The sequence below is a fragment of the Puntigrus tetrazona genome, unplaced genomic scaffold (genome assembly GCF_018831695.1).
Source record: "Puntigrus tetrazona isolate hp1 unplaced genomic scaffold, ASM1883169v1 S000000001, whole genome shotgun sequence".
In the NCBI taxonomy this organism is placed as follows: domain Eukaryota; kingdom Metazoa; phylum Chordata; class Actinopteri; order Cypriniformes; family Cyprinidae; genus Puntigrus; species Puntigrus tetrazona.
Genome location: NW_025047681.1, coordinates 75,328 through 88,410, shown reverse-complemented (window position 1 = coordinate 88,410; position 13,083 = coordinate 75,328). Strand labels below are relative to the sequence as shown.

Sequence of the window (13,083 nt, the reverse complement as noted above, 5' to 3'; positions counted from 1 at the left end):
ATCTGTCAACAGAAATATATGAAAAGGAAATGTTTTCAGCGTCCGAGACGCCCTAACTAACTATACTCGTTTAGCCAAAACAAGAGTACATAGGGTGGCACGCGCCCCTAACCTAATGTACTATACAATGGCAGATTCCTACGTGTTGTATTGTATGTCAAGTGACATTCTTACCTGTCCACTTCTCCCCGGCCTCATAACACATAACGCATGATGGTTTACAGTATGAAGGGGAAAAGGGAACGAAAAAACAATACACACGGTGGCAAGTAACACAATCTAAACAAATACAATACACAATGATAGCAAGTAGCGAGTACAAACAGCAACAGATCTGGTGTTACAAAGGCAGAAATCTCTGAAGCTTGTGGAGTCAATGGCACCTGCCAGTAACCTTTCAGCAAATCTAATTTAGTGTCAAAATGGGCAGCCCCGAGGTTGTCAATACAATCATCCATACGGGGAAGGGGAAAGTAATCAGGTACTGTCACAGCGTTAACCTTACGGTAAGTTTATGTACAAGAACACACAGAGAACTCCACGGACTACAACTGTGAGTGGCTAGATTATTTTCAACAAGGTATTTTACTTCTTTTCTCATAACAGCTTGCTTTTCTGGGTTAATGCGGTAAGCGTGTTGTTTAATAGGGGTAGAATTATTGACATTTATATCATGTTGTAACACTGAGGTCTGCGTAGGGGTGTCATTAAAGAGAGTGGGAAAATCGTGAATTAACTGTATAATGTTGTTGTGACTCAGACAAGTGAGAGAGAAATTAAGGCAACTTCCCCAGCATTTCTGAATTGCTTAGCCAGGCTTACTGTTGAGGAGCATTTCAACTACAGCAATGGAAGAAACAACAGGTATAACTGCCATCTCATCAGCTTTTACTTGTGGAGACTCTCTGATGATACGCCTTCAACATGTTTATGTGACACACTCTTGACTGGCGTTTCCTTTCAGGAGTACAAATTACATATGTAGTGCAAGAAAAATTGAGTGAGACAGCATAAGGACCAGAAAAGCAGGCAGACATGGCAGACCCTGGGATGAGTAACAACACAAGAACCATGTCACATGCTTGAAAAGAACGCGGGACAGCTTTAGAGTCATACCGGCGCTTCATCACTTTTTGCGCGACTGAAAGCGACTCTTTTGCCAACTCACAAGCCTTATGTAAACGTTCTCTAAAATGACTAACATAATTTAGCACATTAGTCTTATGGCTTGTCTCAATTTCCAGTATGTTTTCTTTTAGAAGTTTGAGTGGTCCTCGAACCGTATGATCGAAAACAAGCTCAGCGGGACTGAACCAGAGTGACTCCTGCACCGTTTCAAGGACTGCAAACAACACCAATGGGACGCCTTCATCCCAATCCCTATTTGTGTCTGCACAGTACTTCCTTAACATAGACTTAAGAGTCTGGTGAAACCTTTCAAGTGCGCCTTGACTCTCCGGATGATACGCACTGGATATTCTATGGGTGATGGAAAGTGATTTTAAAACTTGATTGATCTTAGACATGAAATTGGTTCCCTGGTCAGTTTGTACAGTTTTCGGTAAGCCAAATGTAGAAAAAACTTTACCAAGGCTTTGATAATCACAGGAGCAGTAATTTTTGCGAAGTGGAATTGCCTCTGGGAATCTTGTACATGATTGCACATGATTGTTAACAGAAACTGATTTTGTTTTAGCGAGTGGGCCGACACAGTCAATAATGACATGTTCAAAGGCTTCTCAGAGAACTGGAATAGGAGAGAGGGGAGCTGGAGGAATATCCTGATTCGATTCCCCCACGTGCTGACAAGTATGGCAAGTTTGGCTTTCTTTAAACCAGGCCAGAAAAAATGTCTAAGGAGTCTATTGTATGTTTTTGTGACGCCCAGATGTCCTGACAATACATGATCATGTGCTAGACACAAGACATGCTGACGATAAGCAGAAGGAATAACAATCTGATACACTATACTCCAGTCAGCGTCAGTTTCAGTATTGGAGTACCATTTGCGCATTAACAAGCCGTTCTCCACAGAATAAGCAACCTTTCCCTTGCTAGCCTTTGGAGAGACAAACATTTCACCAAAGACCCGTCTTCTTTCTGTGCAGTCATAATCTGAGAATGAGACACAGATAAATTTAGAGAATCACTGTCTAATTTGAAACTTCTTGACTCTGCTTTTCGTTTGCCAGAATATAGCTTAGGCCTATAACTAGGGTCAGCACAATCCTCAGCGGGTGACACGCTACTAAAACCAGGGACAGAATTTACAAACCCCACACTTTTAGGCGGTGGTTGCTGCTTGCGCTTTAATGTGACACAATCTGCAATTACATGCCCTTGTTTATGGCAGTAAAAACATTCCCTTGTCTCTCTAGATCACGGAGACACCGGCTTTACACGGGAAGGCTGGGACTGATTTTTATCTGAACACACGGAAGTTTGCAGTGAAACAGTCAAGTTTGCATAAGCACAAATTCATCCGCAAACACCGCTGCTTGCGAATTAAAGTCTGCTACCTTACTCGCGTTACACCATTTATCAAAGAGAATGCCTTTCTCATGCCCAAACTCAACAAAAGTCTGACTGGTATGTTTTTTATGATCTCTAAATCACTGTCTGTATGCTTCAGGTACAAGCTTGTAAGCACGGAGGATGGCAGATTTTACTGTCTCATATTGCAGACTCTCCTCTAAGGACAAACATGGAGGATGCAATACGCTCGAAAGCGCTGAAATATGTATCTACCTCAGTCTCCCTAAACAGAGGCACTAAAGAAATATTTTTGCTAACATCGAAAGTGGTTGAGGGTGGATCAACAGCTGAAGCATCAGAAGGCTGCACAGTAACTCTAAAAGAATTATTGGAATCCAATTCAAGCCTGCGGATTTCGAGCCTTTCCTGTGCCTCAAACTGTAAACGGGCCAAGCGGACTTTCAATTGTCCATCCTCCTTGGACCCAGCAGAAGTAGGGGAAAACGGGTAAAAAGGCAACAAGATGGCCTTGGCTTAGGCCTCAACCTTGGCATCTGTCTCGCTCTGCCTTTCCTCCGAGGAACAGGTACTAGGCGGTTGCACGTCAGCACCGGCTCGGTCTCTGCAATATCAATGCCAGGCATCACAAAAATCCTCAACTCAGCCAACTTCTCGAATATCGTTTTTTAAAATATTTTTCTTAAGAGCTTTCCTTACCACAGAAATGTTATAGTAGTCTGCAATTTTTAACAAATCTTCTTTCCTACAATTGTCAAATTGTTCGATTGATGGCCTCATTTGATTTACAATCATTTATTAATAATCCATGTTTACTGCCAGTACCAGACAAAACGCTTACTTTGACACAGCACAACCTGCACGCACAGCTTCTCAGAACGTCTTGGGCCCCCAAAAATGTTACGACTGTAAAAAGACAGACAGTAAAAAACGTGCGTACAGTGTGCGCAAAAAAAACACAGCAACCTAAAGTGCAAGAGAATGCTTTTATTTTTGTTGGTGATTATTAAATACTAAGAATTTAGAGGTCACAGAACAAAAAAGAAAATGTATATACATATACACTATTTACATGAACAATACACGAGACGGAGGGAAAGGGAAGAAGGGACAAGGGCGGTACTAAAGCAAAGAAAATAAATCCAGCTACTTAATTTCCCCTAAGCTATTTATCAACAGAAATATATGAAAAGGAAATGTCTTCAGCGTCTGAGACGCCTAACTACACTCACTGGCGAGCTATTTTATTTGAGGTGGTCTTGTGTGACGTTGACACTGATGAAGATTGACGGGTTGCAGGAACCAATGACCGGTAACTAAGAAGTTAAAGTGCAAAAGAACAGATAGAGGAAAAAAAAAACCACACGGCACGACATGAACACATAACACAAACAATCACACCTTCTGTGGTGGAAGTGCTGCTTAAATCTCCACTGCTGTGCACAACCAATTATTGGTGACCAATTAAGTGGTGGCCATTAACTCCTATGCGTGAGTAGAGTAACAGAGTAAGACAGACACAAATGATTCGGGCAGAAAATATTGCGAGGTTCACCTGATAAACCAATAAATAACTGATGCACATCTCTATCCAAAAGATCAGCCTCTAATTACACAGATTTCTCCTTACCTCGGTAATACCAGCAAACACCAGAATATCCAAGTGATGTCCATCCCGCTGAAACAATATCTCAGTCCCAATAGATTATTAATAATAAACCACTCGCAAGTCTTATTTAAAAGGTTTAATGCATCACCAAGATGGTTTCATTTTATTAAACAGTAACTCAAAAATAGGCTTGAATAAGTCTTCACCTCGCAGTTACAGCAATAGCCTAACGCAAGCATCAAGGATTACACGATTTCTCCTAACTACATGATTCAGCAGAACTTTTCTTATTAGATATGCAAGAGTATATGTTTACATAAGGATAACATTTTAGTAACTATTAGCAAAAGCAAAGTTATTAAGCAGAAGCTTCTCTTAATTTTCGAGCAGGGCAGCGTTCCTCTACTGTCTCCTCAGTGCACTTCCTCTTTGCTCCCCGGGTAAAAAACAAGTACACTTCCATGATGTAATTAAAGTGCCCTGTTTTCAAGCACTAATTTTGTACTTAATATGCTTGACGAAAAAAAGAGTATTATCCTATATTTTATGGTGCTCAACATATCCATCATGAAGCATGGCTGAACAACAACGTGATACAGATTTCTATTAAAAACTGTCCAGGACCAAAAATGCAGGGTAACAATGCATTATTTGCATTTTGAAAAACAACCCAGCAATAAATCAGTCAAACATTTCTTATTTCTTTCCTCCCAAACGATCGCATATTCAGGAGGAGGTTCGGGAAACCGTGAGAGGTGTCTGCTGAGTACGACACTGCACACCACTGCCACAGTCTGAAGATGAGCGGGAACGCATGCAGACAAACACACAAAGAGCAAAGATCAGCATGCGTGTAGCACTTCACGCACCTCCAGTGTGCGGATGTGAACGTATATAAACTCCAGAGTGTGTTCTGATGGACTCACCATGATTCCAGACAAGACTAGAAAGCCAGCCAGCATCAGAGGCGCGTAGGAGCTGAACATGTCCTCGATCTTATTGGGACAGCTCTAACAGACAAACACACACACATACAAGCAACGCTGAAGGGCATTTTAGAATGGGAAGATAAGTAGGACAGTGGTCATTCAACAAATGCACGGCTAAAAGACGTACTTTTGTTAATTTGAGTTTAATTCTTAATAATGTGAGTTTAATTGTGATGTTTCCGAGCCCACCAGCTCGGGGAGGAATACAAATTCGTGAAAGGATGTAAAACTCACTCGCAATAGCATTCAGTGAAAGTGCATTTTTATTTACAGTGCAGCAGTGTAGACAGTGAAGGCTATATACAGGTGCACACCAAAACCAACGACAAACAATCCAAAAGTACCAAAGAAAATAAAAGGGAAAAATACAAAGATCAACCAGGTTCACCATATACATTAAAGTTTAAATTTACAGGCACCGCAGTAGCACTCTACAAATCGACTTGGTAGATGGCCTCTGCTTAAATAGGCCAAACTCCACCCCTCAGGATCCTTTTGGATCCTACCATTTGCAGACAAACATCCTACAAAAAAATACCAAAGAAACTTACTATTCATCCTTAATTTCCAACAATTTTAAATACAAATCAACAGACAATCCGTTACAAATACATTCATTGTATTATTGCCACTACGTAAATACACATAAACACCTAAACATACATTGACAATGGTTTCGCCAGCTTCGGCTCCAGCGGCATTGTGACATTATAATTGGCGCCGTTCTTTCTCCGGAAGACTGACTACGCCCACAGACCAAAATTTTTACTGAGACTATTTAAAATGTAGGTATGCCTGAACTCACAGATTGCGGAGACCTCTAGAGGACATGTCGCACTGATTCCTTCTAATACATTTCAATTACTTTAAAAATAAAATGTGCGATGATGCTGCTTCCCCAGAAAATACTTTTTTTCACCTGTTAGCTGGGACCTAATGAAATCAAATGTAGGAAACTTTGGAGACCTCTAGAGGACATGTCGCCTTCCTTCTAATACATTTCAATTACTTAAAAATAAAAATGACATAAAGAAAATACTTTTTTTCACCTGTTAATACCTAATGAAATCAAAGGAAACTTTAAATAAGACTTATATAGAAATATGACAAATAATACAATAATACAATAAAAAAAAAAAAAATCAATCAAAAATTATTTATGCAAAAATTATTATTAAAAGGTATTTACTGTCAAGCGAGAGCATTTTAAGCTACTAAAAATAGTTTATCCCTTTAAATGCAGTGGATTTTAAAAGATATCAACAAAAATGGGCAAAAAACTAATTACAAATTTGTATGTCTATATGTACATATCTTTAAAACCAAATAAATGTATAACTTTGACTAGGGCATATTTATGGTCTCCTCTTTCCATTGATACTATCTCAATTTTGAAATTTGGGTCACTGTGATATATTTTACTGGATAAGGTCACATATGAAAAATGAGTTCTACTTTCTTTTGGTCAGCTGTGTCAGAAATACACAATTCCCCCCCAAAAACACTTTTAAGTATTTACAACATGTCGTAAAGCACAGGGTCTATGGACCCTTTTTTGCTTGGAGCCCTGATTCACTCTGATTAAGTAAAAAGGCCAATAAAATTTGTCAAGTGGTTAACTAATCCTGAGCCACTCCCCATCATATGGGTATCAATAGGCAACAGCTGTAACCACTCATCAGGTTTTGTTGAGGAGCCGAGAACTGGTCCCTGGCCTTCAGTGATGGTTTGAGGTTTTGGCAGAGGACATAACATCTCTGTTTTCTTCATCAGGGGATGAAGGTTATATATGTAACCAAGACGTTCCCTGTCTGTCAGTCTCTATGTTTTATGTTGTGACAATAGACTGGGGTCCAATGGAAAAAACCATAACCTAAACCACAACCTAATGGCGCTGCAAATGTTGGCAAGTAAACATGTCAGATAAATGCTATGCAAAGTTCCTCTTCAGGAACGCGAGCTGCGTCACAAACGTCACTCGTCCATGACGCTACTCCTCCATTGGACAGATTTCCCACGTGGTTCGGAGCGGCTCACGCTGAAGGCGTTCCCAAAGCATTTGTGATGCAGCGTCTCATTCCTTAGAGGAACCATGGTTACATTTGTAACCTGAGACGGTCGTAACATTCCCATTGCCCACAGGTAAGTATATCACTACTGGAGATATGAAATATGAGCCTTATATAAATTCCCCTTAATGCTGACATCTTACATGTCTAAGTGGACAAATACGTGCTTGCCCTTCAGTAGTCACAGAACAGCCACAAGGCCAAATGCACTGTCAATATCTCTAGGCAACTGATATGCCAATGCTGATGAGGCCCTGTCCAGAGCCCTGAGGCTGACTGCCCATTGAATGTGGTGCCCAAGCCCAGCCTGGAGGCATTTGTTGTGACAACAGAGAGCTTGCTCTTTTCCCAGTTGATCCGAAAACTCAACTGGCTGAGGTGGCCACTGACAATAGGAATTGGGTGGGCCATGATCTGCTGTCAGGGTCAGCACTCAAGAACCAGTTCTGAGTGCTCATAGCTGGGCGGTGAGGTCCGAAAAAGCATGGCCATGAACTGTGGATCTGACTTGGCAGAGGCCGCAGCCCCTAAGGGGTGCGCAATCATCTTCAATACAGGACAGCTGTCCCGGTGTGCAGGAGGAGTGAGAAGTCTGTGGGGACAAGACCGGCAGAGAAGCTCTCACAATAACCCTCAAAACCCCCAAAGTGTCTCCCAGCAGCTTGTAGCAGACAAACCAGGATGGATGGCAGCAGAAGGTGCATCTCCAAGCAACATCCCAACATCCCCGACATAACTCAAAGTGACTGACAGAGAAGGAACAGGGTTTAAGACAAACAGGAATTAACTCACAGATAATTGGATCTTCTGGTCTTCTGGACAGGTATGAAGCACAGAAAATCCAGTTTCTTCACCAGTGCCACAGCAGTCAAACTGTCACACAGAAACACACAGCTGTTAGATTATGTTTTCACTGGTTTACCTTCATAATGCGCATTAACCCAATGTCCTCATAATGTGGTGTGTATTCAGAGTTCAGGCCATGTCCCCAACATACAGATGTCCTCATAATTCTGTGGTATTACAAATTTATAAAAGGTTAAATATAGGTTCCAATATAACAGTATGAACTGAAAAAGTTGTTTATTGTGATTTACATTCTAAGAGTAGGAAGTCTAGGACCTGAGACTTGTATGCTAAACAAATCAAGGCTGGAAGAAGTTCCTGGCTTAAGTTACTGTTCTGTATATGCATTCTTTGTTTAAATGGTCTCCACCTCTATGTACTCCTCCCCCTTGAAACTTATATACTCCACTATGCTGGGCCTTAGTCATATTTCTTGAAGACTTCTTGATCACTACAGCGATGCACACACAAGTTTGCGATAAAGAGTAACTTCTGCTTTAGCAAGTATGATTAAGCTTAGAGATTATGGTTAAACAAATATTTAAATATATCAGCATAACACCATTTTATATATGATTTACAAAAAATAACTGTTATGTGTTTTGAGTGATTGCACTGAAATGTTCAAAAGTTTACACCCCCAGCTCAGTTTGAAAAGATTGATCTCAAAATCACACAGTCAGTGTTGGAAAAGGTTAAAATATGTAGAAGATGCAGGAAAACCAAGCAGTGTGCAGGAGCTGGAGGATTTTTCTGAAGAACAGCAGACGGTGAAGTGCTCAGTACTAACGAGAGACTCATGAACAACTATGACAAAACAGAAAGACCATCATGCAGGAAATGACACACAGCATTAAGATTCAAGTTTATGTGAACTTATGAACTGGGTCATTTTTATACATTCAGTTATTATTTTATCTTTTGGAGAATTTATCCCTTTTCATGACCTTTTATTATGGTAAATTTAATAACATTTAGCATATTCTGCAAGGGGCATGTAAACTTATGAGCACAGTGATATATACAGGGAACATAATTATGAACAATTTTGTTTTTGCAGCCATTTTTCATGAGTGGAACTCAAAGATCTAAGACTTTTTCTATGTACACAAAAGGCCTATTTCTCTTAAATATTGTTTGCAAATCTGTCTAAATCTGTGTTACTGAGCACTTAATAGGTGCAATTGGCATGCTGACTGCAGGAATGTCCACTAGTGCCGTAATTTAAACTTTCAATTCATTTCTCAACATAAGCCATTTCCAAAGGCGTTTCAGAAAATTTGACAGTATGGCCAACCAGCCTCACAACCGCGGACTACATGTAACCACACCAGCCCAGGACCTCCACATCTAGCATCTTTCACCCAAAGATCATCTGAGACCAGCCTCCCGGACAGCTGCTGCAACAATTGTTTTGTATAACCAAAAAATTCCTGTAAAAGAAACTGTCAGAAATCTTCTCAGTGAAGCTCATCTGCATGCTCATGCAAGCATTGTTGTGCCATTCATCCGTGACCATCAGTTCATGTTGCAGCATGATAATGCACGTCCCCATGATGCAAAGATCAACAAAACTGCACATTTTTATTTTTATATGTATGTGTATGTATATATGTGTGTGTGAGAGAGAGACTTACAGAGTTGTGGAATATTTTAAGAATCGTGGTTTCATTTTTTCTCATGGTGCTTGGATACTGAGTGTAGATCTCAATGTAGAAATTTTTCATGTTGTCTGCCATCTACAACACAACAATCTCTCAAATGCTTTCAAATCTCCACTATTATACAGATGCACTTAAGATCTCTGTTTACTTACTTGTCCACTCCACATGTAGGCCGTCACACCTACTGAAAAACTTACGATGATCAGAATGGACAGCAGGACAGAAACCTAAACATCAGAAAAAAAATAGAAATGTTTGTTCAGGTACATAAATATAGTTTGTCTAGTTCAGGTAACACGTTTCTTTTTTCAGTACAAGGTCAACCATATAAGCTATCAGTTTGGGTTGTCCCAAGAGGGTATAGTAGGGGTCCGTGGAAGATTCAACCTTGAACAAGTTCCACTTAAAAGCGTAGGCATGTCTGGTGGACAATTGGGTAGGTCAACACAAGTGCCAAAGGGTGCACCGTCCCTGTGTCAGAAAGTCCTTCCTCAGAGGAAATGGCGAAGGAGGGGCTGTCACAAGGAGAACAAGTTCTGGAACCAGGTCTGGGTGGGCCAATAGGGTGCCACTAAGAGGACCTGCTCCTCGTCCTCTCTGACCTTGCACAGCATCTGTGCTAGAAGGCTCAAAATGCATGCTTGTGAAGGCACCGCAGCCAGTACATCCGTGCAGAGTGTTCCCTCGGTCAAAGAGTAAAACATCTAGCAGTGAGAGGTCAGTGCAGTTAGTGCCATTAGTTACTGGTAATGGCACTAAAGTTTGTTTATTTTAAACATAGGCCTATATTGTCGCCAAGCCAGCAGAGGGAGCCCTTACCTCTGGATGACCTGTGATCACTTCCTCTGCTGCTACTTCCTGTTTTGGGACTAAAAGCAAGCCCCTCACCTGCATGTTGCATTGTTTGTTTATAGTTAGCCTAGCCTTGTGTTTCCCTTGTCATAGATTCTTTCGTTTTGACCCTGTCTGTCTTTGATTCTTTGATTGTTTGCTGCCTGACCCGACCTCTGCCTGTTATTTGGATTCTGTTGTTGGCTTGCCTCTTATACTCCTGTTTGCTGTGTTTCGACATCTGCCTGCTTTGACCATGCCTTCGTCCAATAAAAGCCTGCAAATGGATCAGCACGGCTCAGACCCCTCAATCATGACATATATATATTTGTATTTTTCTTTTGTTGTGTTTTAAACAGCATTACATTACAGTTTGAAGTAAGGGAAAATTAAGTTTACAGTGTTTATCACCTTTGGCTTAGCACCGTTACTGCTTAAATGTCCAAATAGCTCTGTTGCGTTGTGAAGGTTGATGGTCAGGTATCTCTGTAGGTTTATAACGTGTCCTCAAGGTTTTAAGTAGTATTGCGGTAGTTATATTTTTTAGGCTTTTATAATAAATAGATTTAACTCTCTTCCGTCTTCACGGTTGCTTGCTCCATCATGTTATGTCACTATAAAAGCCTCTCGCACGAACACATTTAAATAGATCCATATTTAATTAAACTGAAATCTTTTATTTATTTATTAAATATTATGTAATATTATTATTATATTAATGATGATAATAATATGATTTTATATTATTATTAATCTTTTCTATTACATTTAAATTTCTCTTTAAAGCTATTAAACAGGACCCGTTCAGCAATAATTCCCTAACGAAAAGTGCCCAGAGTTTGGCCAATAGTTCGCTGTTTACATATTTCAGAGTGGACCAGCATACACTTCAGTTCTATAAATACATGTAGTCTGCATCTGTGCTGTCTGAACTGACTTTACAGCTTTGTTTCAACGTCATCACATGCAAATCTTCAGAGATCATTGTGGTATACGAATAAGTATGATGCATCTGTAATGAGTATTTTCCTTACCACATTAAGAACAGATGTTTTGTGCATGCATGCACCGTGATTGCTGACAACAGCGAGCAGCATTGTCAGAAAACCGGCGATGATCAACATCGTCAGACCTGACAGACGAAACACACAATATCGATGATAAGCTTACAGACTGAAAAAGTGAGTGTAATTATCATGTAACGATGTAAAATGAGAAACGACAGAAAGACGAACCAGTACTGAATGGTGATGTTTTCTGACCGATTGGGTAAAATCCCGAAAATGTAGCCATGACCTGAACATATGTTCCCAGACAGGTTAGCCCAAGACCCACGATCTGAAAGAAACACATCGGTGCATCACAATCATTATCATCACAATCAAGACTGCAAAACATACAATTTTAGCATCAATATCGCAATGAGTGCATCCACAGTATAACACTGCAGGATGGGCAATTTAATATTTAAGTATTTTAGTATATTTTATCTAATAATTTAAAATCAATGACCAAAAGCACCAAGCAATAACAGCATTGTTAACCAACAATCAGTAATTATTTTTTATTTCATGATGAAAATCTGTATGTTAGCAAACCATCCTTTGTTTATTGATATACTGTTTATTGATATAAGCTCAATGTGCCTGCCGCTTTAAATTGATCCTTTATCATTATAGTCATGGTGTGGACACCGCTATTCTTTAACACTGAAAACGATTTGAAGAACTGTATTTTTATCGTTATCGTGATTGGTGCGAACAAATTTTAATAATATCACTCTCACCGCTGTATAATGCAATTAATGCAGAGACGTAACTTTTCCGTTAATTCCAGTTTGAAGATTGTGTTGCTACCCTGCCATCCAAGTGATATCTCAGTTTGATCCTTTCTGAGACCATTTATCTATGGGATATTTTTATAAGACTGAACTTTTAACACACTTTCAACTATGTGATCTGCAGCTTATTTCTGATTCCACTGATTGGCTGAGGAGAAGCTGTCAATCTAGAACTAGTCGACCAATGATGATGTTTAAACCAGCCCTGATTTACGTGATTAAATTGCAACAATTGAAAAAGCAAACACAGAAAGCGGAAACAAGAATGAATTGAAAAACAGATTGTGCTTTCATTTTTAAATCTTGTGCAATGCATTTTTACTGGTGTTTTTCCATTTTGTTTTCACGCTTGTTATTATTTATCCACGTCTGCAATACTTTCTGATCCCGTAGTTTACAGAAACCATAAACACATTGAATTCTAAGAAGTTATTCAATCAAGAGCAGTCTTGATCAACATCAATACCAGACATTGCAGCTTTTCCAAAACTTTCTGAGAAAACGTTTTTATCGAAGCAAACGGCGTTCGACCGAAGTAATAAACAGAGAATAAAAACTGAGGCATACTCACAAGGAACAGAAAGTTGAAGAAGAAGAGGAAAAATTTACAAATCTGTATGCCCATCTTCATCGTGAACCAATTTATGTCACTGCAAGAAAAAGATTTCAAGATTAGTGCTTGATGCGCTATTTGAGTGGCAACCGTTTATTAAATGTGGCATATAAATAAACCTGCCTCAAC

At 39.8% G+C, this 13,083-nt stretch overlaps 2 protein-coding genes across 2 annotated transcripts; both read right to left on the bottom strand.

The window, feature by feature from the left end:
• Positions 1 to 3,470: 3,470 nt before the first annotated feature.
• LOC122331678 (CD81 antigen-like) lies at positions 3,471 to 9,873 on the bottom strand. Its single transcript, XM_043229183.1, has 5 exons — positions 9,823 to 9,873; positions 9,644 to 9,745; positions 7,953 to 8,033; positions 5,029 to 5,112; positions 3,471 to 4,896 (listed from the first exon to the last, which is right to left on the bottom strand). The coding sequence occupies exons 1-5, from the start codon at positions 9,835 to 9,837 to the stop codon at positions 4,750 to 4,752; spliced, it is 429 nt and encodes a 142-aa protein (XP_043085118.1). The 5' UTR covers positions 9,838 to 9,873; the 3' UTR covers positions 3,471 to 4,749.
• Positions 9,874 to 11,273: 1,400 nt separating this feature from the next.
• On the bottom strand, positions 11,274 to 13,083 carry LOC122331683 (leukocyte antigen CD37-like). Its single transcript, XM_043229187.1, has 3 exons — positions 12,913 to 13,083; positions 11,737 to 11,839; positions 11,274 to 11,633 (listed from the first exon to the last, which is right to left on the bottom strand). Exons 1-3 carry the CDS (start codon positions 12,970 to 12,972, stop codon positions 11,476 to 11,478), a joined length of 321 nt encoding a protein of 106 aa, XP_043085122.1. The 5' UTR covers positions 12,973 to 13,083; the 3' UTR covers positions 11,274 to 11,475.

Bases quoted from the DNA above. Each gene is read 5' to 3' on its own strand.
- LOC122331678 (XM_043229183.1), bottom strand. The intron at 8,034-9,643 runs GTAAGTCTCTCT...TCTGTGTGACAG, and splicing joins TTAAAATATTCCACAACTCT to TTTGACTGCTGTGGCACTGG. The intron at 5,113-7,952 runs GTGAGTTAATTC...TTTGTCTGTTAG, and splicing joins ACCAGAAGATCCAATTATCT to AGCTGTCCCAATAAGATCGA.
- LOC122331683 (XM_043229187.1), bottom strand. From the start codon at position 12,972: ATGAAGATGGGCATACAGATTTGTAAATTTTTCCTCTTCTTCTTCAAC. The intron at 11,840-12,912 runs GTGAGTATGCCT...TGTTTCTTTCAG, and splicing joins TCTTCAACTTTCTGTTCCTT to ATCGTGGGTCTTGGGCTAAC. The intron at 11,634-11,736 runs GTTCGTCTTTCT...TTCGTCTGTCAG, and splicing joins AACATCACCATTCAGTACTG to GTCTGACGATGTTGATCATC.